General features: G+C 41.2%; 1 protein-coding gene across 1 annotated transcript in view; it reads left to right on the top strand.

The window, feature by feature from the left end:
- The first annotated feature begins 8,864 nt into the window (after positions 1-8,864).
- The window catches only part of DPYSL3 (dihydropyrimidinase like 3), a 121,281-nt gene continuing 102,679 nt past the window's right edge, over positions 8,865-27,466 (top strand). The window contains exon 1 of the mRNA XM_055428829.2: positions 8,865-9,448. Within this exon, the coding sequence (XP_055284804.1) occupies positions 9,068-9,448 (381 nt within the window). The 5' untranslated portion in view covers positions 8,865-9,067. The remainder of the gene's footprint in view (positions 9,449-27,466) is intronic.

The following is a 27,466-nucleotide window of genomic DNA, read 5'->3' on the forward strand; positions in this document are numbered from 1 at the left end:
ATTTATAGGGTGAAAATGAGGTATTTAATGTTTGTACACATAAAGTAGGAAAGAGATAATATAGGTTCAAATTACTGCAGCTCAAGGAAGGAAAAGTCAGAGGGGGGGTTTTGATCAGAGATATTTAAATTCTCTGTTGAGTCAAAGTAAACTGCATAAAGTTCTCTATTTTCTCCTTGTTTTGAGTATGGCGGCACAGCCTTAGTGACTATTAAAATTTTGTCTTCTGTTGGGTAGATTTTTGCTTTATAAGACTAGAATGCATGACATATATGCACTACCATGTGTAAAACAGATGGCTAGTGGGAAGCTGCTGTATAGCACACGGAGCTCAGCTTCATGCTCTGTGATGACCTAAAGGGGTGGGATGAGGTGGGGGAGGGAGGCTCAAGACAGGATGTAGGTATATTTATAGCTGGTTCAGTAGCATGTTGGGCACCTACCGACCTGGGGACTTCATCTTTCAGTGTCCTATCTTTTTGCCTTTTCATACTGTTCATGGGGTTCTCAAGGCAAGAACACTGAAGTGGTTTGCCATTCCCTTCTCCAGTGGACCACATTTTGTCAGAACTCTTCACCATGACCCGTTTGTCTTGGGTGGCCCTACATGGCATGGTTCATAGTTTCATTGAATTAGACAAGGCTGTGGTCCATGTGATTAGACTAGTTAGTTTTCTGTGATTGTGGTTTCTGTCTGTCTGGCTACTGATGCCTTCTCTCATTGCCTACCGACTTACTGGGGTTTCTCTGATTTTGGACGTGGGCTATTTCCTCATGGCCCTGCTCCTGACCTTGGATGTGGAGTATCTCCTCTTGGCCTCTTGCTGCTCCAGCGCCATACAGCCGCCACTTGCTTCCAGTATCGCGGAACAACACCCACTTGTGGATGTGACTGGTGATGGAAGCAAGGCCTGATGCTGTAAAGAGCAATATTGCATAGGAACCTGGAATGTTAGGTCCATGAATCAAGGCAAATTGGATGTGGTCAAACAGGTGATGGCAAGGGTGAACTCGACATTTTAGGAATCAGTGAACTAAAATGGACTGGAATGTGTGAATTTAACTCAGATGACCATTATATCTACTACTGTGGGCAAGAATCCCTTAGAAGAAATAGAGTAGCCATCATAGTCAACAAAGAGTCTGAAATGCAGTACTTGGATGCAATCTCAAAAATGACAGAATGATCTCTGTTCGTTTCCAAACCAAACCATTCAATATCATGGTAATCCAAGTCTATGCCCTGACCAGTAATGCTGAAGACGCTCAAGTTGAACAGTTCTATGAAGACCTATAAGACCTTCTAGAACTAACGCCCAAGAAAGATGTTCTTTTCATTACAGGGGACTGGAATGCAAAAGTAGGAAGTCAAGAAACACCTGGAGTAACAGGCAGATTTGGCCTTGGAGTACAGAATGGAGCAGGACAAAGGCTAATAAAGCTTTGCCAAGAGAACACAATGATCATAGCAAACACCCTCTTCCAACAACACAGGAGAAGACTCTACATATGGATATCACCAGATGGTCAACACCGAAATCAGATTGATTATATTCTTTGTAGCCAAAGATGGAGAAACTCTATACAGTCAGCAATAACAAGACCAGGAGCTGACTGTGGCTCAGATCATGAACTCCTTATTGCCAAATTCAGACTTTAAGAAAGTAGGGAAAACCACTAGACCATTCAGGTATGACTTAATCAAATCCCTTATGATTATACAGTGGAAGTGAGAAATAGATTCAAGGGATTAGATGTGATAGGCAGAGTGCCTGATGAACTATGGACAGAGGTTCGTGACATTGTACAGGAGACAGGGACCAAGACCATCCCCATGAAAAAGAAATGCAAAAAAGCAAAATGGCTGTCTGAGGAGGCCTTACAAATAGATGTGAAAAGAAGAGAAGCGAAAAGCAAAGGAGAAAAGGAAAGATACAAGCATCTGAATGCAGATTTCCAAAGAATAGCAAGGAGAGATAAGAAAGCCTTCCTCTGTGATCAGTGCAAAGAAATAGAGGAAAACAACAGAAAGGGAAAGACTAGAGATCTCTTTAGGAAAATTAGAGATACCAAGGGAGCATTTCATTCCATAGATGGGCTCAATAAAGGACAGAAATGGTGTGGACCTAAGAGAAGCTGAAGATATTAAGCTGGCAAGAATATACAGAAGAACTGTACAAAAAAGATTTTCATGACCCCTATGATCACGATGGTATGATCACTCACCTAGAGCCAGACATTCTGGAATGTGAAGTCAAGTGGGCCTTAGGAAGCATCACTATGAACACAGCTGGTGGAGGTGATAGAATTCCAGTTGAGCTATTTCAAATCCTGAAAGATGATGCTGTGAAAGTGCTGCACTCAATACACCAGCAAACTTGGAAAACTCAGCAGTGGCCACAGGACTGGAAAAAGTCAGTTTTCATTCTAATCCCCAAAAAAGGCAATGCCAAAGAATATTCAAACTACTCCACAATTGCACTTGTCTCACATGCTAGTAAAGTAATGCTCAAAATTCTCCAAGCCAGGCTTCAACAGTACCTGAACCATGAACTTCCAGATGTTCAAGTTGGTTTTACAAAAGGCAGAAGAACCAGAGATCAAATTGCCAACATCCCCTGGATCATCGAAAAAGCAAGTTCCAGGAAAACATCTATTTCTGCTTTATTGACTATGCCAAAGCCTTTGACTGTGTGGATCACAATAAACTGTGGAAAATTCTGAAAGTCATGGGAATACCAGACCACCTGGCCTGCCTCTTGAGAAACCTGTATGCAGATCAGGAAGCAACAGTTAGAACTGGACATGGAACAACAGACTGGTTCCAAATTATGAAAGGAGTATGTCAAGGCTGTATATTGTCACCCTGTTTATTTAACTTATATGCAGAGTACATCATGAGAAACACTGGACTGGACGAAGCAAAAGCTGCAATCAAGATGGCTAGGAGAAATATAAGTAACCTTAGATATGCAGATGACACCACCCTTATGGCAGAAAGTGAAGAAGAACTAAAGAGCTTCTTGATGAAAGTGAGAGAGAAGAGTGAAAAAGTTGGCTTAAATCTCAAAATTCAGAAAACTAAGATCATGGCATCTGGTCCCATCACTTCATGGGAAATAGATGGGGAAACAGTGGCAGACTTTATTTTTCTGGGCTCCAAAATCACTGCAAATGGTGACTGCAGCCATGAAATTAAAAGATGTTTACTCCTTGGAAGGAAAGTTATGACCAACCTAAACAGCATATTAAAAAGCAGAGACATTAGTTTGCCAGCAAAGGTCCGTCTAGTCAAGGCTATGGTTTTTCCAGTGGTCATGTATGGATGTGAGAGTTGAACTATAAAGAACGCTGAGCACCAAAGAATTGATGCTTTTGAACTGTGGTGTTGGAGAAGACTCTTGAGAGTCCCTGGGTCTGCAAGGAGATACAACAAGTCCATCCTAAAGGAGATCAGTCCTGAGTGTTCACTGGAAGGACTCATATTGAAACTGAAACTCCAATACTTTGGCCACCTCATGCGAAGAGTTGACTCATTGGAAAAGACTCATGCTGGGAGGGTTTGGGGGCAGGAGGAGAAAATGACGACAGAGAATGAGATGGTTGGATGACATCACCGACTCAATGGACATGAGTTTGGGTAAACTCCAGGAGTTGGTCATGGACAGGGAGGCCTGGCGTGCTGCAGTCCATGGGGTTGCAAAGAGTCAGACGCAACTGAGCGATTGAACTGAACTGAAACCTGGTTCATTTTGTTGTTTGGCAGGAACTACTGTAATATTGTAGAGCAATTATACTTCATTAAAAAAATTTGATAACACCATTGCAAGTTTAGCAAAAAAGAGAAACGTACTCATAACCTAAACAGAATTGTTAAAGTTTTTGTTTATCCCTTGTTAATAGTCAGCATATTTAACAGTCATAAACATGACATATGACCACTTTTACATCCTGCTTCTTCACTTAACCTGCCGTTGTTCACATTTTCCCATATTTGTTGAGAGTATATGACTTTTTAAAATTGCAGTATAGTATATTTATTGTATTATATTAGTTTCAGGTGTACAACATAGTGATTCAAAATTTTTATAGATTATATTTCATTTGTGGTTATTATAAAATATTGCCTGTATTCCCCATGCTGTCCAATATATGCTGTGCTGTGCTTAGTCACTCAGTCGTGTTTGACTCTATGACCCCATGGACTTTAGCCCACTAGGGTCCTTTGTCCATGGAATTCTCCAGGCAAGAATACTGGAGTGGGTTTCCATGCCTTCCTCCAGGGGATCTTCCCAACCCAGGGATCAAACCTAGGTTTCCTACTTTGCAGGTGGATTCTTTACCATCTGAACCACCAGAGAAGCCCAAGTATACTGGAGTGGGTAGCCTATCCCTTTTCCAGGGGAACTTCCTCATGCAGTAATCAAGCCGGGGTCCCCTGCATTGCAGGCAGATTCTTAACCAGCTGAGCCACTGGGGAAGCCGGTCCAATATATCCTCATAGTTTGTTTCATACATAGTAATTTGTGTCTCTTAACCCCTATCCCTATCTTATCCTTCCCCCATCTTTATAAAATGCTCCCTTCCCAAGACAAAACAAACAAAAAATACTGCAGCGCAGTTTATTTCACATAAAAGATGTCCTAGGCAATGCTATGTCCGGATTGCTCCGCGCATGCCATGTCCGGATTGCTCCGCGCATGCCATTGCTTACCATCCAGGAATCTCTGCCTTCTGCTGATCTGTAGGTAATAGAAGATGGTGCCAGAATACATTTCCCTGAAGTTATAATCAGATACCCTATGGGCACACTTCACAGGTCATCTCAATGTAAACTGGCAAGTCATTTACTACAGTTACAGAAAATGCAAATCTGATCAGGTAAGTGACAAGTGGAAAGCTCCATTTTGTTGCTTGGCTAGAGAAATAGCTGGCTGTTTGTATGTAGTTTTGGATAACTTTTTCACCAGGAAGTAACTTAAGGTGGCCACAGACATAATGGTTCTCTTATGTTTGTGACTGTCCTAAGTAATGTCTCCTCTACCTCTCTAGGGAGAGATGTGACAAAATCACTGTGTGTTCATGGGGCTGTGTCCTCTGTTAGCTTGACACTGGTAGGATGTTTCTTTATGTGAATGTTTGTCCTGATGAAAGTTAACCTCTGCCCCAAAACAACTGGATATTGTTTAGATATTATTAGAATAATTTTCTTTGTTAACATCTCACTTTTAGTCTTTCCTTTTATTCTCCCTTTGGATCCTTACATCAGAACTCTGTTGTGGGGTGTTATTTAAGAGCATAGGCTCTGAGTTAGCTGGTGAAGGATTTGAATTCTAGCTTGAAGTGCTAGGTGTGATACTTTGGGCAAGAAACGTAACTTGTCCAGGCCTTGTGTTCTCCACCGGTCAAATGCGAATAATCACACCAAATTTATGGGGTTGTTATGAAGGTTAAGGCCATGCATGTGGAGTTCTCAGCACAATGTCTTACTCAAGGAATGAAGTCCTTAATAATCCTGTTAAGTGGGTGAGGCAAATAAGAAGAAGAAAGACATCTAGAAGTTAAGTAAGATGCTTGGCCAGAGGCCACATAGTTGCAGAACTGGAGTCAGATCAGCCATTCCCATTTCAGTCTTCATTTCAGGACTGCTTGGCTTTCTTAATTAAACAGATATGTGTATATGCTGCTGTTGACTCTTAAAGGTGATGTTTTGTCAACAAATGTAATTATGGAGCACGCACATTGCAACAGTCACAGTGGTGAGGCAATATAACTCTAACAATGGAGCATATCTACACCCACACATGGGAAAACAGACAAGCCTGGTCTGCCTTCAGAATGAGCTCCTCTCAAAGGAAACCTTGGACTCTTGGCACATATTTTGCTTCCAGTTACCATTCTGTCATAGCTTGGGCACTTAAGAGCCTCAGCTTCTTCGCTAGTAAAATGATGGCGCTTGACTCACAGTGCCATTAAGATTAATCAAGACACAGTGGAAATCCTTAGCACTGAACTTGGCACAGAATTCCTAATAAATGTTAGCAGGTATCTTTATTGTTGCCGCTGCTGATGGTGAACGTGCCAGTGGTGTTTATAGAAAGTCAGAGAGGGAAGACTCCAAGTCTTTCCTGGCTGGTCAATTAAAACACTGGCTATCTTACTTTCTTCATAGTTCTTGTGACTATCTGACCTAATCTTTCTTACTGTCAGTTCCCTGCCACTCATCTTGTATTCCACCAGGGAAGGAACCCAGGACAATGCTGGACACATAGCAAGTGTCCTCCTAACAGTCTGAAGATGAATTAATGAAAGGAGGAGAGATGAAAGCAATGGGAAAGGAGAGGAAGGTAATCTATAGGAGCAAAAAGGGAGGGAATGGCCTGTTTTATGGATATTTCACATGAATTTCTTTTTTATATATACATTTCTTTTAAAAAATATTTATTTCTATTTGGCTGTGTTGGGTCTTCATTGCTGTGTGCAGGCTTTCTCTAGCTGCATGGGTTTCACATTGTGGTGGCTTTTCTTTTTGCAGAGCACAGCCTCTAGGGTGCACAGCCTTCAGCAGTTACGGTAGACAGGCTTAGTTGCCCCGCAGAATGTGGAATCTTCCTGGACCAGAGATCAAACCCGTGACCCCTGCACTGGCAGATAGAGTCTTAACCACTGGGCCACCAGGGAAGTCCTTCACATAAATTTCTGAGTCCAACATCAACCAGCATTTGTTAAAAAGGAGCAGCTGCCCAAAGGAAGTCAGTAATTTTGATGGAGTACAGACAGTTTTTAAGGTCCTTTCTCCTCATTGTGGGGTAAGTATAACTGGTGTCAACGTACTTGTCTTTAATTTGAGTTTATGTCAACTTCTATCCTTCAAACCACCAAGGCTGTTACAGGCCTGCCACTGAGATCCCATTTCCCACAATCCCAATTTCCCCCCAAATTGATGTTCACAGTTTCAGTTCATGAACTTCAGTGTAGATGCCTTTAAAGATCAACTGTACCAATGAATGTTCCCTACTGTTTTTAATATTATCATCATCATCCTTTCATTCAAAAGAGATTTACGGAGTACTTTAAGTGCCAACAGATGCTCTCGACTCAAGATATTCAAAGGTAGACTAAACAGATCAAATATCTGCCTTCATGGAGCTTATGATGTAGTGGAGAATTCAGAAGGTGAAGTTGGACAGGCCAGTGAATGACTGAGCTACCCAGAATGGGTGGTTGCAGTCTATACTCTCAGTGGGGACAGGCCCTCATCTGCCTTCTTTAACACTGTCTCTCCAGGACCTTCTGAAGAGCAGGGTGGGCGTGCAGTTCATGTTTGATGACTAAGTAACTGCAAGAGTGAATTTCCAAGAAGGGGTCCAGTGGAAGGTGGGCATTACAGGTTTGCAGCTTAGGCAGGGTATGCACATACAGTGTGCGCTCTGAGTCTGTGAACTCAGTGTTCATGGTGCAGTCTGGCAAAGGGTGTGTGTGGGTAGACATGGAAGAGGCTGCGGATGTGAGAGTGTGCATATGCTTGAGTAATACTGTGTGTGTGTCCGCTAATAGGAATGGCAAAGTCTTTGGTTCTCAATTTTGAGGTAAATCTGGACTTGTGTGTGGGGCCAAGTGTAGGGTTCCGACCTCGGTATGTGAGGTATCAGCCGATGAGGACAAAGTGTTAACAGTACTTTGCAAGGCTTGTCTGATCAGTAGTGTAACTGTGCGTGATGCAAATCAAGGGTGGATAGGGAGCTCCCTGGTGGGCCAGTGGTTAAGACTCTTGGCTTCCACTGAAGGAGGCATGGGATCCATCCCTAATCAGGGGAACTAAGATCCCTCATGGCTGGAGGTTCGACCAAAAACAAACAAACAATAAAACCCCTGACACCTTAAAAAAAAAGACAAATAGATGTGGTTTTCATCTTTTACCTATTTAGGTAAGCACATAGTAGAAAACCAGACAATTCAAACCAAAACTATACTAAAAAAAATCTTTTAAGTGACTTCCTTGGTGGTCCAGTGATTGAGCCTCCATTTTCCAATGCCGTGGGTGCGGGTTTGATCTGTGGTCTGGGAACTAAGATCCCACATGCCAGCAAGTCATGGCCAAAAGTAAATAAATTAAGGGTGGATAAAAAGTGAAATCTAGGGTGAAACATATGAAGTAAGAATAGGTTGAAGTGGGACTTCCCTGGTGGTCCAGTGGTTAAGACTTCCCCTTCCAATGCAGGGGGTGTCCTTGGATCCCTGGTTGGGGAGCGGTCCACATCAAAGAAAAATTAAAAGAATAAGTTGAAATGTGTGAGTCTGTTACAGGTTTCTTGTGATTGTCAGTAAGATGATGTGTCTGTAGAGGTCTGTAAGCCAATAATTCAGGAGTTCATTATGTGAGGGTGCAGGTTTGTGACGCAAATTATAGAAGCAAGAGCAATTGTGAGACAATTCTAAGATTAGGATGAAACAGAGTCTGGGATTATTGGTGAACAAAGTCTGAAATTGTGAGTCTGGTAAATCTGAGTTTGTGTGTGTGTGTTGCTGTAAATCAAGGGGAACTTAAGAGTTTATATCAACCCACCTGAGTCAACAAAGTTTCCTTACCTGAGTGGGGCAGACACTTGTGTTTGGCAGGCCAACTTGGGAGTGAGTGTGGGTAAAACAGGGTTTAGGCTCACATGTGAATGAGGCGAGCTCTTGAGTGTCAACCTGGGGGTTGTTGGGCGAGCTGGAACCGTGCCTGTGTGTGTGTGCGCGCGCCAAGTTGGGTTTCTCCTTTGGATGGGCGGCAGGGACGCGTGATCGCAGGAGGCCACGTTAGGGTCCCGGCGCGCAGGAGGTGCGGCCGGCTGGGCGGGCAAGGCTGGCGAGCGGAACACGCCGCCGCTCCGGCACAAGCGCTGCGCTCGCTGGCTCGGGGCTCGCAGGGGACTGGCAGGAACCGGAGCAGCACTGCCGCCTCTGGCGCGAAGGCTCAGGCGCCTCCTCCCGCCCCAGTCACTGTGGCTCGGCGCACGCTGCCGGCTGCTGCCCTTTCCGCCTTTGGGGAAGAGAACCCACGGGCCGCTGTCGCGATCCAACCATGGCCTCGGGCCGCAGAGGCTGGGACAGCTCCCATGAAGACGATCTGCCCGTGTACCTGGCCAGGCCGGGCACCACCGACCAGGTCCCGCGGCAGAAGTACGGCGGCATGTTCTGCAACGTGGAGGGCGCCTTCGAGAGCAAGACGCTGGATTTCGATGCCCTGAGCGTGGGGCAGCGCGGCGCGAAGACTCCCCGGAGCAGCCAGGGCAGCGTCCGAGGCTCGGGGAGCCGACCTGGCGCCGAGGGGGATACCCCGCACCGGGGCCAAGGCCGGGAGGAGAGCCGGGAGCCCGCGCCCGCGCCGCCCGCGCCCGCTGGGGTGGAGATCCGGAGCGCCACCGGCAAGGAGGTTTTGCAAAACCTCGGCCCCAAGGACAAGGTAAGGGGACCCGGGGTTCCTCTCCGCCTGGCCTCGCTCCCTTTCCAGGCCCGGGGCGCCTTGGCCCGGGAACAACTTTCTCTCGTTCACTTTGTGGGGGGAATGGAGGACTAGGGGGAGGAAACGGGCACCCTCCGCCGAGTGCATCGAGACCTTCCAGCCTGGATCTGGATTATTCACGCGTGTCCCCACTGCAGCATCTTTGTGCGCGCGGGACACGGGGTGCGTGGGTCCCCTCCCCTCCCTGCCGCATCCCCGGGCCATCGGTTCTGAGTGGGTGTGTCAGCCCGGCCAGTGCAAGAAGGCTGAGTGACTTCTAGCCCTTCTCTCGGTCTGAGTACCCACCAGCACAATTGTCTTCTTGATCTCCCTTCTGACTCAAGATTAAATCTCAACCCAGGTCACCAGGGCAGAGGGCAAACTGGTCCCAGGAAAACAGAGTTATCTCCATAGTACCGGATGAAAGTACAGGCTGGGCGGTTTCCCCTCTCACTCTTCCAACATCAGCTCTGCTTCTGAAACTTTTCAGTGTGGAGCTACCAGACTAAACACCCCAAACCCCATGCTTCTCTTCTGCCCTAGGTCGACATTTCACATCTGTGTTTGTTAAGTGTATATTTGTGTAGGTAGCTTGGCAGGAGGCTGGGGAGCCAGCTGTCTGGGGAAGAGTGGTATTGTATTTTTGAAAATAGGCAAGAGTTTTAAGGGCGCATATTAAACTAGTACAGCTGCAAGTTCCCTACTGCTCTTCCATGTGCCAAAGCCAGTTTTTTTCTGTGTGTATTTTTCAGAAACTCATGTCACACTGAGCTTAAGATATGGCACTTAAGATGTGGCACTGAAACTCAGCTTGCCCTCATTTATTTATTTCATAAAAAATCAGGACCATAGTTCAGAAAACTCAGGGCCTGGGCGGGAGGGATTGGAGTATTCAGGAGTTCAAACTGACCCTTTTTGAGTTGGGGAACAATAGTAATCAGATACCTCACCCTTGTCTAGATAATGGCTGCAAAATCCAGCCTGCATATATTATACTGGACTAATACGGTTATGAATCATAACCTGAAATGGAAATGTTTGCCTCAGAGCAATTAAAGTTAATGCTAACCCAAGTTTTAGATGTTTTTCCATTAAAATGCAGCGAGCCAGTGAAAGGAGAGAAATTCTCTGTGCTGCTTGATTTTTGGAAGTTTAAAAAAAATAAACTAAGTTTTAAGAATTGATAACAGGAAAGAAAGTACCAAAATGAGTATGGTTTTAGGGTGCCTTTGGGGAACAACGTCACTGTGTCTTGGAATCACTCGGTTTGTGATTTTCACATCATCCTTAGAGTATGGGATTCCTCTAGGTCCCACTCAAATACCCTTTTAGGAAAAGCTTCTGATCTTTTGGGAAGGATTTGGCTGATTTTGAAACTGAAGAATGGCCCTAGGGACAGATTATTGCCTCTTTTCAGGTCTGATTTTGATCAGTATTGAAATGTCCCCTTCCTGATTCGAAGGGATGGGAGAGGTGATGGAAAAGGTCGGTAACAATTGTGAGTCAGTGCTATTCCCTTTGCTGGAACACCCCTGATGTAAGCCAGATAATATGCCTGGTTTGCAGGATTTAAGAATGGTAACTAGAGAAAGGAAAAATGTTCCTCTTTTAAACCCAACATGTCTTTCTTTTTCTTTCTTTTTGCAAACCCTGTACTTTTGGCTCTTAATTGAAAAATAATAATACAACCAGGATTTGTAGTGCTACATGCATATTTCTAAGTTCGGGCTTGCTGTCAGCTTTATCCAGACCATGTTATTATCTCTAATTTAGTTGAATCACACTGATCGAAGAGACATCAGAGGTTATCTACTTCTGAACTTATTTCCTCGAGGAGGAAGATAGGGTGTCTGGATTTATCTTTGTGGCTGAAATGCCTGGTACATTGGAGGTGCTGGATAAAAGTTTGATAAAACCCCCTTAATGGAGCCATCTCTTTGGCTATGTAGGTACAAAATCATCATCTGGTCTCTGTTTATATACTGTCATTTTCAGGGAGCAACACTTCTTCACATGAAGCAATTTTGGAGGATTTTACATTAAAAAAAAGTCCAAGTCTACCTACCTTAGTTTCTACAAACTGTTCTTAGTTCTGGGAATATAAGAATAACAATGTTTCCTTATGGCGAGATATTTTAATGAGTTTAAGCATGTAGGCTTGTGTATCTGTCAGAAAAGCTGAGATAATGCCACAGTAACAAACAGTCCTCAAATCCCAGTGGCTTAATCGAACAATAATGGTTTGGCTTTTGCTCCTGCCTCTTGTCTATCATGGATCTGCAGGACAACTGTTAATCATTGACCTTCGGAGACCTAGACTGATGGAGGTTCCGTGTCCTCACATCCAAGGTAGGAAAAGCATGTGGGAAATTGCTCATAGACTCTTAAACTCCCACACTAAAGTCATGCATATGACTTATGGCCGTATTTCCTGGGCCAGAGCAAATCATCAGTTCATGTTCAGCTTCAAAAAAATTGAGAAAGTTAACAGTCTTATTAGGATTCTGTAAAATGGAGATTAGAAATATTTGGGAAACAGCTTTAATCTCTCTCCCAGATCTAGGGGTGGATTAGTGGATGAAAACTGCCTCAACCATTATAAATTATGTGGCCATAGATGTGTATTCTCCGTGCCTCAATTTTCCTCTTTTGCAAAATGCAGATAACAGTGACTACTTTGCATATGGTACTCAATACATGTTAATTATTATTACCCTTTGCTTTTACTGCCTTTTATATGTTTTAGGGCAATTATCACCTTCTCCCTAAAATTCTCCTTTTTAGTCTCATTATTCCTAGTTTCTTCAGCTCTCCCTTCTATGAGCCTTTCATCACTTGGATTTCCTTTTCAGATTATATTATTAATATACTTTATAAATATTCTTTCAAAAATATAATGTCCAAAACTGAACACAGTGTTCTACAAGGGATATGGCCATGCACAAGTGCATTAGGCTAGTTACTTTCCCTGATTTATATACAACTTATGATTCTATAGCAAAGGTTACACACAATAATTCAGTAATCCATGTCCCGCTGTTGTCTCCATAGTAAATTCTATGTCATTCAAGCCTTCAGAAACTTTTCCACATAAGCCAGGATGTTGTTTTTCAGTTGCTAAGTCGTATCCAACTCGTTGTGACCTCATGGACTACAGCATTCCAGGCTCCTCTGTCCTACTATCTCCTGGAGTTTGCTCAGATACATGTGATTGAGTCAGTGATTCTGTCTATCCATCTCATCCTCTGTCGTCCCCTGCTCCTCTTGCCTTCCATCTTTCCCAGCATGAGGGTCTTTTCCAATGAGTCAACTCTTCGCATCAGGTGACCAACCTATTGGAGCTTCAGCTTCAGCATCAGTCCTTCCAATGGATATTCAGGGTTGATTTCCTTTAGGACTGATTGGTTTGATCTCCTTGAAGTCCAGGGTACTCTCAAGAGTCTTCTCCAGCCCACAATTTTAAGGCATCATCTCTTTGGAGCTCAGTCTTCTTATGGTCCAACTCTCACATCCATACATGATTACTGGAAAAACCATAGATTTGACTATATGAACCTCTGTCAGCAAAGTGATAGCTCTTCTTTTTAATAATGCAGTCTAGGTCTGTCATAGCTTTCCTTCCAAGGAGTAAGTGTCCTTTAATTTCATGGCTGCAGTCACTGTTCACAATGATTTTGGAGCCCAAGAAAAGAAAATTTGTCATTGCTTCTACTTTCCCCCTTCTATTTGCCATGAAGTGATGGTACTGGATGCCATGATCTTAGTTTTTAAATGTTGAGTTTTAAGCCAATTTTTTCACTGTCCTCTTTCACCTTTATCCAGAGGCTCTTTAGTTCCTCTTTACTTTCTGCCATTAGAGTAGTATTATCTGCATATCTGAAGTTGTTGATATTTCTCCCAGCAATCTTGATTCCAGCTTGTGATTCATCCAGCCAGGCATTTGTCATGATGTACTCTGCATAGAAGTTAAATAAGCAGGGTGTCAATGTACAGCCTTGTACTATTTTCCCAATTTTGAATCAGTCCATTGTTCTATGTACAGTTCTAACTCTTGCTTCTTAAACCAGGATATCTGCATACTATGTTGCTACAGTTGAACTTAAAACCAAAGGGAAAGAAAAACCCTTTAACTGTAGGATTTTAATTTTTTCCCCTCTATAATATTCATCACCTTTAATAAACTTTAGCTTATTTTTCTACTATCAGGATAATTTTTGAAGCTTAATTCTGTAATAAAATATCCCTTATTCCAGATTTGGACTGTCTATAGATTTGATAATATCTCTTTTTGAACATTTTCTATGTGCTTGACATAGATAGTAGGAATATCTGCCCTTGCCCTACATTATGGTTACATGTCAAAAACAGACAGACATACACACACACCCCCGACACACACAGATCTTCCCACTACATGCACCTTAAAAACCATCTACCTCTCCCTGCTAGCCCATTATTCAGTATTCTTGGAGCTCAGTTGCTCAATCTTTGATAAGTCTTTGCTGCAAAATCCTTATTCTTGCAAGTTAATTCCGCAGCTATCAAAAGAGTTTTTTTAAAAAATCATGATAAAATTAAAATATGCTTTATCTCTAGCATATGTAGTTATTAATTCCCACCTAAAGGAAATCCGTTTGGTTAATAAATGAATACCTTATGAAAGGATTAAATAACAAAAGTGTTTTTCCAGAATAAAAATGTAAATAATGTCACTGAATTCTCCTCCAAATGCCAAGTTCCAAGTTTGAGATCTCCCTGGGTATTTCTTTTGTGGTTCTGGACCTATTTGTAAACATTTTGTTAAATTGCATATTTACATTTTTCTCATGCTAGGCATTCATATTGCCAAAATTCTCCACACAACTTTTTGTTTATAATTTCTGACAGTATATAAAAAGGCAATTCTAAGTGAAAAGAAAATATTTTTTCACCATTTGTCGAGATGGTTTCCACATATGCAGAATTTTCTCTAGCAGTGAAGAAATTACTAAAGGGAGGAGAATTATGATATATGGCCTGCCAAGAGCAAATGATTCTGCAAAGACTGTCATCTGTAAAAACAAAGTAATGACATTATGATTACATAGGTCTGTTGATTACTCCCTTTTGGAAATGGGGGGTCCTTTCTAGTTCCCAGCTTCTCACATGGGCCACTTTTGTGCAAAATGTTTCCTTTTGAATTCAGCAGGGCTTTTGGTTCTAAGAGGAGAGAATTTTGAAACAAATGAGATGTACTTCTTACCATTTACCATTTGCCTTTTTTTTTTTTTTTAATCCTGGGTGATGGTTTTCAAAGTGATTCAAAGGAATTGAAGTCTTTCTCCTTACCCTCCACAAAGGAAGACAGCTGGCAATAGAATTCTAGGTCTCTCTGGTCATCCGCATCCATACTCTGTAGTGTAAAGGCATTTTACAGGGCTGCTCTGACAAACTAAAGTATGCACTCAGGCTGGGGAAAAAAGTTCTTACCTGGCCCTCAGGCCACACTTGAATTTGAGAGTATATTTACTTAGCCAAACCTGGAAGTGTTTGAAACCATTCAAAACTTTAGCTTAGTTTGACAGTAGGCATTTGAAGAATATAAAAACTGTGCCTTCTAAGTAATGCTATGATTGGCCGAGTTCCCTCAAAGTAATGGTCCCTGGAGACAGGGTTTTGCTGACAATGCTTGTTAGTAATGTTTTAGAAGACCAGAGGACTGTCTGTGATGCTTTTCTGTTAGTGATTTCTATAGCTGATTCTCTCTGTGATTAGTTTCCACTGAGCATTATCCCTGCAAATAATGTTCCTGTGAGACAGCGGGTAAAGCTTTCGAGGAAGAAGAAATCTGGCTGAGAAGAGTGTCATCCTTGAATGCAAGTTCAGCCCTCCTTTTGCAGGATGAGGGAAAAGGTCCATTTGGATGTGTAAGCACAGTTTTAAAATTAAACTTTTAGAAAAATGTTAAAATTTATCTCATATGATATTAAAAAACAGTTCAACTCCATCAAAATCAGTAAAATGAGGCAGAAAAAAAAGACGACTGGGCAAAGCATTGCCTTCCTTTTACCATTAGTTTTCTTTAGCTATACAGTTTAGGTAAGTTGTTAAATTTGCTTCCCAGGTGGCTCAGATGGTAAAGTGTCTGCTTGCAATGCAGGAGACCTGGGTTTGAGTCCTGGGTCAGGAAGATCCCCTGGAGAAGGGCATGGCAACCCACTCCAGTATTCTTGCCTGGAGAATCCCATGGACAGAGGAGCCTGATGGGCTACAGTCCATGGGATCACAGAGTCAGACAAGACTGAGCGACTAACAGTTAGGCAAGTTACCTCACTTTTCTGAGTTTTAGTTTCATCCTTTCTTATTGTGTACCTTTATGCAGAAAATTTTAGAGCATGCTCTCTTTCTGTATATATATATATTATATATATGTATATGTGTACACAGATGTGCATATATATAAATTACATATATATATTATGTATATAAATATATTAATATCTTATGGCATTATTGAATTTAAAACTACATATAGATGTTATTGTTGTTGTTTAGTCACTAAGTCATGTCCAACTCTTTTGTGACCCCATGGATTGTAGCCCACCAGGCTTCTCTGTCCATGGGATTTCCCAGGCAAGAATACTGGAGTGGGTTGCCATTCCCTTCTTGAGGGGATCTTCCCAACCCAGGGACTGAACTCATGTTTCCTGCTTGGCAGGCCATGCATATATGTAAGTTACATAAACAAATAGTGTATTAATATCTTATGACATTATTAAATACAAAGAAAAAGTACAAACTAAAAAAGAGATATTCTCAGAGATACAAGTATATCCTGATATTTTTTTCTGGTACTCTGGTGGCTTCTTTTGCCCACCCAGTTGGGTGAGTACCTGTACGTCTGTGATCTTTGGAACAATGCTGTAGCAGTCAGTGGTTCCAATGTTATAGTCATTAGTGAATTCATTGTCAGCCTGAGTTCTTCAGGGACGTATCCTCTTTTATGGACTAGTAAGGGAGATCAATCCTGGGTGTTCATTGGAAGGACTGATGCTAAAGCTGAAACTCCAATACTTTGGCCACCTCATGCGACGAGTTGACTCACTGGAAAAGACTCTGATGCTGGGAAAGGTTGGGGACGGGAGGAGAAGGGGATGACAGAGAATGAGATGGCTAGATGGCATCACCGACTTGATGGATATGAGTTTGAGTGAACTCCGGGAGTTGGTGATGGACAGGGAGGCCTGGCGTGCTGTGATTCATGGGGTCGCAGAGAGTCAGACACGACTGAGGGACTGAACTGAACTGAACTAGAGAAAAGTTCACAGCCCTTGAAGGTTTGTGATGAGGCTGCAGGCCAGGTGCTGGTTAGTGCTCAGTATACTTTATAAATGTATGTGTGGGATTGGGCCAGTGGGATATGGATAACAAGGGTCATCATAAATATAATGAGAAGTCCCCAGATCTCCCTTTATGCACTAATTTTCTGTTTTCTCATTGATTCAAAAACATTTTCTAAGCACTAGTTATGTAGGTGCACAATCAAAAACTAGTATTGGAGGAACAAAGATGAATGAAATAGATAAACCTTAGGAAAACATAAACTGCCTTTCATCATAATCTCCCAGAAAAAACTGCCGTTAACAGGAATGTACTTTGTCCATTTCAAAATATAAGTGGGAACATGCAGCATTATCTGTTTTTAAGCAGTTTTTTTTTACCACTTTTTTAAGCATTTATTAAACTTTATTTCTGAGAGTAAGTTTAGGTTCATAGCAAAATTGGGTGTAAAGTACAGAGATTTCCCGTATTTCTCCTGCATAACCTCTTCCATTACCAACATCAGAGTTTGTTGCAATTGAGAATCTGTTGACACATTCTCATCACTTGAGGTCCATGGTTTACATTAGGGTTCACTCTTGGTGTTGTGCATCCTCTGGATTTTGACAAATGTATTGTGACATGTATCCATCATTATTGGATCATACAGAGTATTTTCACTGCCCTAAAACTCCTTCGTGCTGTATATATCCCTCTCTTTCCTCTAACCCTTGGCAACTACATTTTTAAAAAACTGTTTCCATAGTTTTGCCTTTTCCAGAATGTCATACAGTTGGAATCATATAGTATCCAATCTTTTGGGGTTGTTTTATCAGTAATATGGATTTAAATTTCCTCCGCATCTTTTCATTTTAGCACTGAATATTCCATTGTCTAAATTACTACAGTTTACTTATCCATTCACTTACTGAAGGACATCTTGGTTGTGTCCAAGTTTTGGCAGTTAGGATTAAAGCTGTTGTAAACTTTCATTTGAAGCTTTTTGTGTGGACATAAATTCTTAATTTGCTTGAGTAAGTCTAGTGTGATTGTTGGATCATATGATAAGAATATGTTCTGTTTTGTAAAATAATCTCTAAATTGTCTCTTAAAGTTTTGAATTCCCATCAGCAATGAATAAGAATCCCTGGTGCTCCACACCCTTGTCAGCATTTGTTATGATCACTGTTTTGGATTTTAGCCATTCTAATAGGTATGTAGTCATATCTCATTGTTGCCTTAGTTACAACTATGTTGCAGCTCCCTAATGACACAACATGCTGAACATGTTTGTATATGCTTACTTGTCATCTGTGTATTTTCTTCTTGTGAGGTGTCTGTTCAACTCTTTTGCTCATTTTTAAATTGAGATGTTCATTTTATTATTGTTTTAAACATTCTTTTATATTTTATACAAGGATCCTTTATCATTTGTGTATCTTGCAAGTATTTCTCTCAGTCTGTGGCTTGTCTTCTGATTGTCTTGTCATTTTGTTGTATGGAGCAGAAGTTTTAAAATTTCAATCAAGTTCACCTTATTCGTTATTTCTTTTGTGAACTGTACCTCTGTTGTATCTAAAAAGTCATTGCCATACCCAAAGTCGTTTAGATTTTCTTCTATGTTATCTTCTAGGGATTTAGAGTTTTGCATTTTACATTTAGATTTGTGATCCATTTTGAATTAAATTTTGTAAAGGGTGTAAGATCTGTGTCTAGATTCATTTTTTGCTTGTGGATGTCCAGTTGTTCCAGCACCATTTGTAGAAAGACTATCTTTGTTCCACTGTATTCCCTTCACTCCTTTGTCCAAGATCAGTTGACTATATTTATATGGATCTATTTCTAGGCTCTCTATTCTAATCTATTAAACTATTTGCTTATCCACTTGGCAATACCACACTGTCTTGATTACTGTAGCTTTATAATAAGTGAAGTTGAATAATATTGGCTCCTTAGTTTCTTATCATCAAATATTCAGATTGTCCATTTCTTCTTGTGTGAGTTTTAGTGGATTGTGTCTTTCAAGGAATGAGTCCATTTCATCTGGGTTATCAAATTTATGGGCATAGAGTTTTTCATAATACTCCTTTATTCTTTTTAATGTATATGGAATTTATGATGATAGCCCCTCTTTTTTCAGATATATGTAATTTATACATATAATTTATGTCTTCTCTTTTTTCTTTAACTATCCTGCCTAGATACTTATTAATTTTATTGATTTTTTTTGAAAAATCAAGCTTTTGGTTTTAATTTTCTCTGTTGTTTTTTTGTTTTCAATTGAATGGATTTGTATTTTGATTTTTACTTTCTTTTGGTCTGCTTAATTTGGATCTAATTTGTCTTTCTTTTCTAGTTTCCTAAGATGAAAACTTAGACTTGATTTTAGATCTCTCTGCCTTTCTAATATATGCATTCAATGTTATACATTTTCCTCTGAGCACTGCTTTAATTTCATTCCATGAATTTTGGTATGTTGTGGTTTCACTTTTATTTTCTCAAAATATTTTAAAATTTCTTTTGATATTTCTTCTTTGCCCTGTGTGTTACTTAGAAGGGTGCTATTTAATCTCTAAGTATTTGGGGGGTATTCCGGCTATCTTTCTCTTATTGAACTGTAGTTTAATTCTGTTGTGGTCTGAGAATAAATATTATGTGATTTCTATTCTCTTAAATTTAGTTAAAGTATGTTTTATAGCCCAGAATGTGGTATATCTTGGTGAATGTTTTGTGTGACCTTGAGGAGAATGTAAAGCCTGCTGTAGTTGGATGAAATAGTATGTAGATATCAGTTATATCTAGTTAATTGATAGTTCTGTTGCATTCAACTACCTCTTTATTGCTTTTCTGCCTAATGGATTTGTCCATTTTCAATAGGGGGGTATAAAATCTATAAGTGTAACAGTGGATTTATCTTTTTCTATTTGAAGTTCTATCAGATTTTGCCTCACATACTTTAATGCTCTGTTTTTAAGTACGTATACATTTAGAATTGTTATACCTTCCTGGGGAATTAATCCCTTTATCATTAAGTAATACCCCTCTTCGGAGAAGGCAATGGCACCCCACTCCAGTACTCTTGCCTGGAAAATCCCATGGATGGAGGAGCCTGGTAGGCTGCAGTCCATGGGGTCGCTAAGAGTCGGACACGACTGAGCGACTTCACTTTCACTTTTCACTTTCATGCCTTGGAGAAGGAAACGGCAGCCCACTCCAGTGTTCTTGCCTGGAGAATCCCAGGGATGGGGGAGCCTGGTGGGCTGCCGTCTATGGGGTCACACAGAATCAGACACTGAAGCGACTTAGGAGCAGCAGTAATACCCTTCTTTATACCTGATGACTCTATTTCTGATGTTCATTCAATCTCGTCAAACTGTGGAGTGTGTTTTGGTTTTTTTGCTTTTAGTATAGTTTGTTATTTTTTTTGTTGAAAGCTAGACACATTGGAGAAGGAAATGGCAACCCACTCCAGTGTTCTTGCCTGGAGAATCCCAGTGACGGGGGAGCCTGATGGGCTTCTGTCTATGGGGTCACACAGAGTCGGACACGACTGAAGTGACTTAGCAGCAGCAGCAGCAGACACAATGTACTAGGTAAAAGAAACTCCAGTAAATAGACCTTCACTAACTGTGGTGGTAAGATGTGGGCGGAGGGGAAGCATTCTGCAGTGCCATGATTAGGTCTCAAGTCTTTTGATGAGCCTGTACCTCTGAAATTCGAACACAACCAACTTCACAGTCCTTCCCTGTCACCATTAGGTCGGACAGGATGGCTGGAGGGGACTGGAGTTGTGTACTTTCCTTCTCCCACATGGAAGGCTAGAAGTTGTTAGTACTGGATATTTTCTCCCCTCCATCAGGTAGATTAGACTCTGATCTAACTCCAGCAAGTGAGGCTCTGGTGAAGTAGTTTCTTCTGAAGGCAGGCCTTATTCAGAACAGAATGCTCTGGTATATATAAAAATACTCCTCTCCCAGCAAGAAGCTACAGGGCTTTTTCTCTAATATTCACTCTAAGGACGAGATAGAACTGTTGGAGGCAACAGTCGCAGAACTTTTAGGGTTCTCTGATAACTGGATAACTGGGTCCCCTGGCATTTTTAACTCTCCAAGTTGTCCATGTTGTGCCTCCAGCAATTCATCAATCCCAGTTCAGGTTTTCTTACCTCAGCAGTGTCTCCTCTGGGAGTGTTTGCCTCTGACTTTCTGCTCAGGTAAGGTGTGATTCTGCATTCACCCCTCTGTTTTCCCCAATTTGGGAGGCAGTGGTTTTCTCCGTGTCCTCTCCTTTCTGCTGGATCTAAGAACTGGTAAATTTTTTCAGCTTTTTACTTGTTAGGATAAGTGGCAACTTCTTAGCTCCTTACATGCTGGATCTGAAATCCTAAACTATTTTTTTTTAATCTAAGTTATTATGGTACCTTCACAGAGCATCAAAGATTCTTTCAAAATATAACTTACAATAGCAATGTAGTACTCTGCTGTGAAACATTATGTATTTAATTACTTATTCCTTCTAATTGGACCATTTAAATTTATGTTTTTGTTTTCAATTTTGACTTCATTTTTACTTTCCCTTTTTTTGCTGTTGTAAATAAGGAAGTGGTAGACCTCCTTCTAGCTAAATCTTTTTGTATATCCATTTCATTACCATTTGTCTGTGGGAATTTTCTGGAAATGGACACTTGTGGTATGGTCATTTTCATGCTGCAGGATTACTGAGCATGGGGTGGTTGCTTCCGATGTGGAACTCCATGGGCAACATTCTACAGTGTATAAAGCCAGGAAAGTGTTCTGTGTAAATTCTGTAAGAAAGACAGATACAATCTAGGCCAAATTGCTCAATAGCAGATGAAATTAAGGAAACACAAAGCCAGGTAAATGCAGACAAAGTAAGACAGGAGAAGAAGAAGATTTTAAGTCTTCAGTTCCGTTCCATTCAGTTCAGTCGCTCAGTCGTGTCCGACTCTTTGCGACCCCATGAATCACAGCACGCCAGGCCTCCCTGTCCATCACCAGATAAAAACCAACAAAGAAAGAAATTTGTAAAGGGCGAGCCACCAAAATTCTCCTTGGTAGAGAATTTTTCTCTACCAAAGTAGTTCCCACCCTAATCTATAGTAGTTTTACTTTTCTTTGAGTTTAGAGTACAAATATGAGCTTCAAGGTATATTCTAATGAAAAGATCATTTATGGAATACTAATTGATGCAAGGTGCTGCTGTTTCTAATCCTCACAATAGCTCTACAAAATAGATATTAACAGCTCCATAGTCTGGAAGAGAAACTGAATCTCAGAGAGATGATTTGACTTCCTGTCGTAAAACAAAACTAAAAATGAACAAGGTAGAATTTAAGCTCTCAGGTGATCCAATTGCTTTCTATACACCACTTTGCTGTCCCCTTAATGTATGTTGGCAGTTAAGAGATAGTACTGAATAGGGCCCAGCACCTAGAACTGGCTTGGTTAAGAGGATTATCCAAAATAGACTGTCTATTGGTGAGACTTATGGGAGAATAAGAGGATTGTACTCCTAGAATCAAAAGAGTTTGCTGCTGCTGCTAAGTCACATCAGTTGTGTCCAACTCTGTGTGACCCCATAGACGGCAGCCCAACAGGCTCCTCTGTCCCTGGGATTCTCCAGGCAAGAACACTGGAGTGGGTTGCCATTTCCTTCTCCAAGGGATGAAAATGAAAAGTGAAAGTGAAGTTGCTCAGTCATGTCCGACTCTTAGCGACCCCATGGACTGTAGCCCACCAGGCTCCTCCGTCCATGGGATTCTCCCGGCAAGAGTACTGGAGTGGGTTGCCATTGCCGAAGTGAAGTGGCCCTAAAAAGAGACCAGGAGATAGAACCAGGGAAGGAATGAGTAAACAGGGACTCAGATAGATCATGAAATGCTACAAATGCCTAATAGTTATTTTTTAAATTTTATTTTATTGTAGTATAGCTTATTTATAATTTCCATTAACTTCTGCTGTATAGCAAAATGATTCAGTTATACATATACGTGAAGTGAAGTGAAGTTGTTCAGTCGTGTCCGACTCTTTGCGATCCCATGGACTGTAGCCTACCAGGCGCCTCTGTCAATGGAATTTTCCATGCAAGAATACTGGAGTGGGTTGCCATTTCCTTCTCCAATACATATATACTCTTTTTAATATTATTTTCCGTTATAGTTTATCACAGGATATTTAATGCAGTTCCCTGAGCTATATAATAGGACCTTGTTGTTTATCCATTTTATATGTGATATTGTAGTTTGCATTTGCAAATCCAAAACTCCCAATCCATACCTCCCCTACCCCATCTCCCCCTTGGCAACCACAAGTCTGTTCTTTATGTCTATGTGTCTGCTTCTGTTTCCTAGGTAAGTTCATTTGTGTCATATTTTGGATTCCACTGTAAGTGATATCATATGGTATTTGTCTTTCTGACTTACTTCACTTAGTATGAAAATCTCTTAAGTCCATCCATGTTGCTGCAATGGCATTATGTCATTCTTTTTGATGGCATATACTGGCAATAGTGAGTAGTATTTCATTGTATATATGTACAACTTTTTCTTTATCCTTTCATCTGTTGATGGACATTTTAAGTTGTTTCCATGTCTTGGCTGTGGTGAATAGTGCTGCTCTGAACATAAGAGTGCGTGCATCTTTTTGAAATACATTTTTGTCTGGGTATACATCCAGCACTCGGAGTATTGGGTCATATGGCAACATCATTTTTTTGTTTTTTGAAGAACCTGCATACTGTTTTCCACAGTGGCTGCACCAATTTACATTCCTACCAAAAATGTAGGAGGGTTCCTTTTTCTCCATACCTGCTCCAGTATTTGTTATTTATAGACATTTTAATGATGGCCTTTCTGACTGGTATGAGATGGTACCTCATTGTAGTTTTGGTTTGCATTTATCTGATAATTAACAATGTTGAGCATCTTTTCATGTGTCTGTTGACCATCTGGAAGTCTTTTTGGAGAAATGTCCATTTAGGTATAATACCCATTTTTTGATTGGATTGTCTGGGTTTTTTGGTTGAGTTGTGTGAGCGGGTTGTATATTTTGGAAATTAAGCTCTTGTCGGTCACATCTTTTACAAATATTTTCTCCCGGTCTATAAGTTGTCTTTTCATTTTGTTTATGACTTCCTTGTTGTACAGAAGCTTATAAGTTTGAATAAGTTTGAATCGGTCCCATTTGTTTGCTTTTGCTTTTGTCTTATAATTATTTTCATTGGGTGCTGTGGCTTGCTGGTTGCTTGACCTGATTTAAAGTTGCTTGCTAAGGGCAGATAGTATTTAAAGGATGGTGGCAGAGATGGAGCTCAGATCCAGGTCTGCAGACTCCAGAGCCCATGCACCACTATTAATGACCGTCTCTTCTGAGAGCAGAATCACTTGGTTTATTTATAAGAAGCTGGACTATATCCATACAGAAAAGCTGCAGTCCTTACATGGAATTGGAAGTGGGTGATGGAGGAGCTGTTTTCCTCTGACTATATCCTGTCACTTAGATAGAAATAAATAAAGTCAGTGAGGTGGAAAGTTGTGTGATAAATGGATACTGAGAATGAAAAAAATACTGTTGATGAATGGTGGTATCTCACACAATTGGTAGGCAGGGAAAACCTCTCCAGAGAAATGGTTTTCTCCTACACACCACCAAGGGAGTCAGGAAAGCCAGTGAGATTACAGGTGGGGAGCAAGGAGTGGGAAATAGGTGGAAGTGATTTAAAATGAGGACAGTTTCTGGCAATTCTTGTTTTCAGCTAAGTGTCTGAAAATAAAAGGATGAGGTGTCACTGAATTGTCTATAATAAGAGTTTGTAAACTTTATCTGTAAAGGTCCAGGTATTAATAGTAAACATTTTAGGCCTTTCAGGCTATGAGGTATCTGTCCTAGCTACTAAACTCTATACCACAAAGCCATCCATAGACAGTGTGTAAATAAATGGATGTGGCTGTGTACCAATAAATTCTTAGTTGCAAAATCAGGTGGTACGCTGGATTAGACCCAAGAGCAATAGTTGGTCAATACCTGATCTTGAGTACAATAAAAGGGACATGGGTGTGTGTGTGTGTGTATGTGTTGGAATGGCAAAATGAGTCATGGCAATTTGTCAATATGAAAAGATTTAGAAATTTGAAAGAAGTATAGGAACTATGGAAGATAATCTAAAAGTCTCAAAAACACCTGTCCACCTTTCAGGATGTCTGAGATTGAGGGAGGATTAAAAATAAATGTGTATCTGAGCATAAAGAGGAAAACAGTGCAAGCCATTTTTGAAAATATTTTATTTACTTATCTATTTACTTTTGGCGGCACTGGGTCTTCATTGTTGCATGCAGACTTTCTCTAGTTGCGGTGCGCCAGCTTCTCTTTGTGGGGGTTTTTCTTGTTGGAGAGCACAGACTCTCGCCATGCTGGCTGTAGCAGTTGTAGTGTGTGGGCTTAGCTGCCTCATGGCATGTGTGGTCTTAGTTCCTGGGTCAGGAATTGAACCTGCATTGGCAGGCGGATTCTTAACCACCGGACCACCAGGGAAGTCCCAATGCAAACTATTTCAGAGAATGAAATACAAAGTGGAGGTAAGGCTTTGTAAAGAACAGACAAGAGAAAGAGGGGAGGGTAAAGAGGATGACCTGCAAATGACAGTGAGAAGGGAAGAAAGGAAGTCTGAGCAATAGGAAGGAGGAGGAGGTCACGCTTTGCTGGGTTGCTCGAAATAGGAGAGGTGTGAGGGCAGCAAACATCCTGGAGCTGCAGAGCAGAGAGGGGCTGGGGGAAAAGACCTCTTGGCAACTGTGAACAGAACTCAGCAGTACTAAGTGAACAGGGAGGAGGCTAGACTCACTCACTCTTTTTTAAAATTTTCTTCTGCCTACTTGAACCAGTTTAAAAAGAACCACCCTCCTACGCTTAAGACATGTCAACAGATTGAAAATAAGGAGCTTTGGGAATGGACATAATGGCTCATCCAATAGTGTCTTTAGAAATTTTCAGGGAAAGTGTCCTTGGGTGAGTATTTATTACCTCTTGGAAGATGTATGCTCACCATTCAGGAAACCTGACTTTGGGGTCAGATTTGCAGCCGATTATGCAGGAGGCCTGCTGTCAATCAGTGGTTTTCCACTCATTCCTTCCTTCATTGATCCTCTCATCCATCCGTGCGTCCAACAGATATTTACTGAGAGTCCACCATGAGCCTCTTCCGGATCACCAACAGTCAGGGATCTGTCAGGTACTTGAAGGCACTGTGTGGAAGAGGTGATGGCAACTTCAAAAATGAGTGTTCTGAAGCAGGGAGCAGGTCAGAGGAGAGGAGGGCAGGAAATGGATATTAGCGAAAAGAGTTTTCCATCACTAGACAAATTCATCCAACTAGACTGTGGAATCTCAGAGCTAGAAGCAGTTTCAAAGATCATTTTGTCTCTTTCACTTTAGAAACAGGAAAATTGAGACCTCAAGAGAATAAGAGACCTCAAGAGAATAAGAGACCTCAAGAGAATTCCCTCAAGGGAATAAGGATGAAAAATAAAATTTATTGAGTATTTATTATATGCAGGCACCATTTTTTTAAACAGTGGTAAAATATGACATAAAAGTTATCATTTTTAAACATTTTCTGGACATTTGCCAGACATCTTGAAATGTGAAGGCAAGTGGGCCTTAGAAAGCATCACTACGAACAAAGCTAGTGGAGGGGATGGGATTCCAGTTGAGCTATTTCAAATCCTGAAAGATGATGCTGTGAAAGTGCTGCACTCAATATGCCAGCAAATTTGGAAAACTCAGCAGTGGCCACAGGACTGGAAAAGGTCAGTCTTCATTCCAATTCCAAAGAAAGGCAATGCCAAAGAATGCTCAAACTACCGCACAATTGCACTCATCTCACACGCTAATAAAGTCATGCTCAAAATTCTCCAAGCCAGGCTTCAGCAATATGTGAACTGTGAACTTCCAGATGTTCAAGCTTGTTTTAGAAAAGGCAGAGGAACCAGAGATCAAATTGCTAACATCCGCTGGATCATGGAGAAAGCAAGAGAGTTCCAGAAAAACATCTATTTCTGCTTCATTGACTATGCCAAAGCCTTTGACTGTGTGGATCACAATAAACTGTGGAACATTCTGAAAGAGATGGGAATCCCAGACCTCCTGACCTGCCTCTTGAGAAACATGTATGCAGGTCAGGAAGCAACAGTTAGAACTGGACATGGAACAACAGACTGGTTCCAAATAGGAAAAGGAGTATGTCAAGGCTGTATATTGTCACCCTGCTTATTTAACTTATATGCAGAGTACATCATGAGGAACGCTGGGCTGGAAGAAGCACAAGCTGGAATCAAGATTGCTGGGAGAAATATCAATAATCTCAGATATGCAGATGACACCACCCTTATGGCAGAAAGTGAAGAGGAACTCAAAAGCCTCTTGATGAAATTGAAAGAGGAGAGTGAAAAGATTGGCTTGAAGCTCAACATTCAGAAAACGAAGATCATGGCATCTGGTCCCATCTCTTCATGGGAAATAGATGGGGAAACAGTAGAAAGAGTGTCAGACTTTATTTTTTTGGGCTCCAAAATCACTGCAGATGCTGATTGCAGCCATGAAATTAAAAGACGCTTACTCCTTGGAAGGAAAGTTATGACCAACCTAGATAGTATATTAAAAAGCA

This window comes from Moschus berezovskii, chromosome 8 (assembly GCF_049115385.1).
Source record: "Moschus berezovskii isolate FMDL1 chromosome 8, NW_MosBer_1.0, whole genome shotgun sequence".
In the NCBI taxonomy this organism is placed as follows: domain Eukaryota; kingdom Metazoa; phylum Chordata; class Mammalia; order Artiodactyla; family Moschidae; genus Moschus; species Moschus berezovskii.